Here is a 4,434-nt window from a genome sequence, read left to right as displayed (position 1 = left end):
TACATGTATACAAAATATAAACACATTTTGTCTTGTATTCCCTTCCCAGTCAAAGGAGTCATCCTCTGTGCTGAGCTGTGACATCTCCATAGATGATAAATACATTGTGACGGGCTCAGGAGACAAAAAAGCGACGGTCTACGAGGTCATCTATTAGGAAAGCTGGACTTAAAGGTCATCCTTGCATCTGGGTGTAAAGTCACCATCATCAGTATAAAAATTGTATCCAAACAAACACAAATACGTTCCGGGACCATGACACTTTGACCTCCTGATTCTGTTTGGTTGAGAATCAAAATGCACAAAGCACACAGATTTTTTTTTTGTATCTTCCTTTTATTTTCAAGTGCCGTTCTGCTGGTGTAAGTATAAAAGAATGTCCAAGTACACCAAGTCTGAATTGGCCAGATAACATCCCTTTATGTGACATTTAACACAAGTATGTCTTATATTTGATTGTTTACAGCATTTAGACATATCTAGCTTTAACCTTTGGTGTTCTGAATGGCGCATCTTTTATAACAAGTTTTTATTGTCATTTCTGCATAGCTTCTCTGTCTGATTACATCTCAAAGAGTTGACATTATGCCTTCAAAGGGTTCATGACAGAGAGGGGTCGTAATTATGCACATGCAAGTTTGTTTTTTAAACAATTGCAGACGCTGGCCAGTTTGTGGGCTCTCCTAGTAAAGATGTGTAAACAGCCTTTAAATGATTAAATCTTTTATTGAACGCATTTAAAGGTAAAACACAGAAAATTCCTCATTAAATGTAGTCAATGAGGAAAATGTATTTAAAAAAAATAATTGTTTTCAAATTATTTTTAAAACCACTGGTGGCACCAGGTTCCCCTCCTGTTAAGTATGGTGAAGGAACTGTGAAAGTTCAAAGTACTGCAATATTTATGGGTTTGTTGGAGACAAATACTCAAATTAAAGGTTGGTGTTTTTTCTCCGTAAAATTAAAGATTAATTAAAATTAAAAGATACATTTATTTTAAATGAGTTTTCACATTCTTACTATCGGTGACAGCAAAGCGTCTGTATGTAAGGGGCTCTTTTAAAGACAAAAATGATTTTACTAACATGGGCTTCAAAGGCAATATGTTCATATTTATTATGTTGATGCATTTTGTTTCCCTTCACTTTTCACTTTTAAACTTTTACTTGTTTTCTTAAATGTTTCTCAGAAAAGCCTTCCACATGCCAGGAACAACAACAGTTAATTTCATTACAGTTGCATGTTGAGGGGTGCTTGTTGTGTCTCAGAAAGCTTCTTTATATCTCTGAGCTCCTTCAAGGACTGACAAAGAAAGGCGACATGTTGAACAAAAGGGGAGCTGACCTTCAAGGAGTAGTTTGAGAGGACACGCTAAATAAACACACTAATGAAGAGGAAAAAAGAAATCATCATAGCCTAAGGACTTATATTGTAAAGACGAGTTTGCCTAATCCAAAAACAACAAGATGTCTACTGTACAGAGGTGTGTGATGTATTTAAACTGTATTATCTGCACTCATTAAACAAACATGTAAAAAAAAAACAATTTTCAAATGTGCTGAAAGATTTCTTTTTGTATTTGAACAGATGAGGCTTATCATTTTCTGTTTTCTATTGTTTAAGATGCAGGTTATTGCCCTCAGTATTTTCTACCAGTATTCCTGCTTATTTTTCCTGCCTTTTCCTGTAATTCAGCTCGAGGCTGGAAGTTCATACACACACGTGTGTGTTTTGTGTCTATGTTTCGATCTTGTGGGCGCTTTATGAGCAAACTGCAGAGACAGCCATCGGTGTCCTCACTCCTGACTGACCATTGCACTTGGTTCTCTCTCCCAGTTTGGACTCCTGTGAATGCCCTTTCACTCTCCTCTGATAGTTCTTCTGTAAAACTGATATATTGGTGTTTTGAAGGTCAGCTTTCTCATTTTTGAACTTGGTTTTCTGGTGGTGGACTTTTTTTCTTTTTCTACCTATAAAAAAGAACAAAAGTAGTCGTGATCGGACAGAATTAACTTTGATTTAGTTCTGTTAGCTTCTTGTAAAAAACAAAAATGAAAAAAAGACAGAAAAAACACAGTGCCTTTATGCTTCTATGCTTCTTGGATTTCCTTTCCACCCTCCTGCTTGTTCAATAGTACTCAGAGCATAAATGTAACTTTGTTTTACAAATGTCATTATTATAATTATTAATTTAACTAACTATGGTAGTGTCAGAAGGTACATAGAGGTAAAACTTGTATGCTACAGTCTGACGTCTTTATCAATCCAATTCTCATTAATCTTGTCACATTTGAGTATTTTTAAAACATTTCAAATGTTCATCATAGATTTAAGTGGCAGCATACAGATCTTACTTTTATTGTATGGTATTCAATGTACTTGGTGCAAAACCATGTAGACTAATAGCAGATTAAGTCATCAAAACATTGCAGATTATATCAGTATCTACGAGTGTCTGAGGTAAAATATAAAACTGATATGGCCCAAAACTACTATTTGATCCATGCACTCTCTTTTTTGTTCTCCTAAACAAGCCCACTGTATGTAATCTTTTAAAGCTGCAGTATGTAACTTTTATTAAGAAAAAATATGTCTTTTACATATTTGCTAAGGCTAACACTATGCCGTGACAGTATGGTACGAGACACATAATCTGTGAATAAATTAAGCTCCTCTGCCTTCTTCCTTCTGCCACATGTTTGCACAGCACCTGGTCAGAAACAACCAATCAGAGCCAGGAGGAAAGTCTTAGCGCTGTAAATTCTACCTGTGTATACGCTACTACATGTGCCAATGGGAGATTAACAACTAACCTTTACAGAAAAACTCGTTTATTGTGAGCAGCATGCACACAAGCATGATTGACAGTGCTAAGACCCTCCTCCTCTTCTGATTGGTTGTTTCTGACCAAGCGGTGTATTTCTGCAGTTAGCGCTGGGAGCTTGATTTATGTCACAGATTATCAGTCTCATCTTATACTGTCATGGCATGGTGACAGTTTTAACAAAATGTGATATGTTTTACAGAAATTATTAGAGAAGGGTATTTATGCCCATGATAGGAGTATGTAAACTTTAAGAGCTGTGCATGGAATCTGTTTAAGATTTGATCATTTCTAGCACTACAAAGAAGAAAAATGTTTTCTGTTACTAACAGAAAAAAGGGAAGATGTGTCACAATTATTTACCTTTTTTACTGCAGATACCTCAACAGAGTTCAAAAAGCTTAACAAGATTAATGTTGCTGACTAATATTTTGTGCCACTTCTGCCTACTGTCTTACATACAGACCAATATTTATTTATTTTTGTGAGTATAATTTGTGACTTTGTGTTATGCAGTTTCTTTCAGTATTTAAAATGGCAAAACTTTTCAGTTTAAAGCTAAATTATTCAAGTTGCTGTCTTTGAATGCTCTGCTGTTCATCAAATCTAATTATCTGTTGAACTGGATTCTCTTCTGCTTTCATCCAGAAAACCTGAAATGTGTTTTTGTTGTGCTCAATGTAAAAATCCAAACCTGAATGTTACCTTTCTCGCTTCAATGCTACATGAGCTACACAACATCAAATACTCATTATATACCATGAATTAATGATGTACAGAACACTTGACTGAGCTCATGAAGGCGTTACAACTTGACTGTAAAAATGTAATTATTTAAAAGAATCCTGTCACCAGTTGAGCTTTTATTCTGTCAGTGAAAATACCTTCACTCTCTTTTCTAGTCTGTGATTGATTTTATTAAATTATTGTGTGGATTAATTATTTTTGTCTTGGTCTCTTTAACAATTTCAGTGCAATGTTTCAGAATTAAATTTCTTCAATTCTTATTACGTTTTTTCGAAAAGTTGAAATTCAAATATCAAATCAGTGAAATTGATTTGCAGAACTTTTTAAAGTGGCGCATGTTTCTGGCTTCAATTTTCTACCATGAAGGGGCAGGATTATATAAAATCTGTGCTCCTTTAATTTGGGGTGGCAGGCATTCAGCTGTGAGACTGAGGCAGGGTGTATCTGCATCACACAGCACTCTTCCCTCACTCAGCTTCTTCAGACTAGCCCACAGCAATTAGCAAACACCTGGTGCAACTCCAGATCTGCTGAGCTCATTATCTGAGCTACTTCTCTTTGCGATGCTGGTAAAAATGTTGTTAAAGTGTTAATAGAGGAGCAATGTTATGATGGCTCCTTGAAGGCAGAGTTTCAGATAGAGCAGAGGCCCAATTTGAAGCACAACTATCTCGTCGGCGTGTAATGTAAACCTTTAACATGTTAGCCTGATGCCTGTGGAGTATGAAATAGAACTTTTGGATTATTATTGTTTTTTTTTGTTTGTTTTTTTTCTGAGCACTTCACAGCCTGACCTTCATGTGGGAGGATTAGCAATTGTCTTGAGTGTTTTCCACTTGTGAATAATATTTGGGGGGACTTTA

At 35.7% G+C, this 4,434-nt stretch overlaps 1 protein-coding gene across 5 annotated transcripts in view; it reads left to right on the top strand.

The window, feature by feature from the left end:
- Positions 1–3,764, top strand: part of LOC103142032 (transducin-like enhancer protein 4) — a 51,598-nt gene extending 47,834 nt beyond the window's left edge. For all 5 annotated transcript variants that reach the window (XM_016674262.1, XM_007557886.2, XM_016674261.1 and 2 more), the window contains one exon: positions 50–3,764. In XM_016674262.1, the coding sequence (XP_016529748.1) occupies positions 50–157 (108 nt within the window). In that variant the 3' untranslated portion in view covers positions 158–3,764. The remainder of the gene's footprint in view (positions 1–49) is intronic.
- The last annotated feature ends 670 nt before the right edge of the window (positions 3,765–4,434 follow it).

This window comes from Poecilia formosa, unplaced genomic scaffold, assembly GCF_000485575.1.
Source record: "Poecilia formosa unplaced genomic scaffold, Poecilia_formosa-5.1.2 Scaffold92, whole genome shotgun sequence".
Taxonomy (NCBI): Eukaryota; Metazoa; Chordata; class Actinopteri; order Cyprinodontiformes; family Poeciliidae; genus Poecilia; species Poecilia formosa.
Note: the sequence above shows the minus strand (reverse complement) of the source record. Positions and strands in the feature narration are given on the sequence as shown.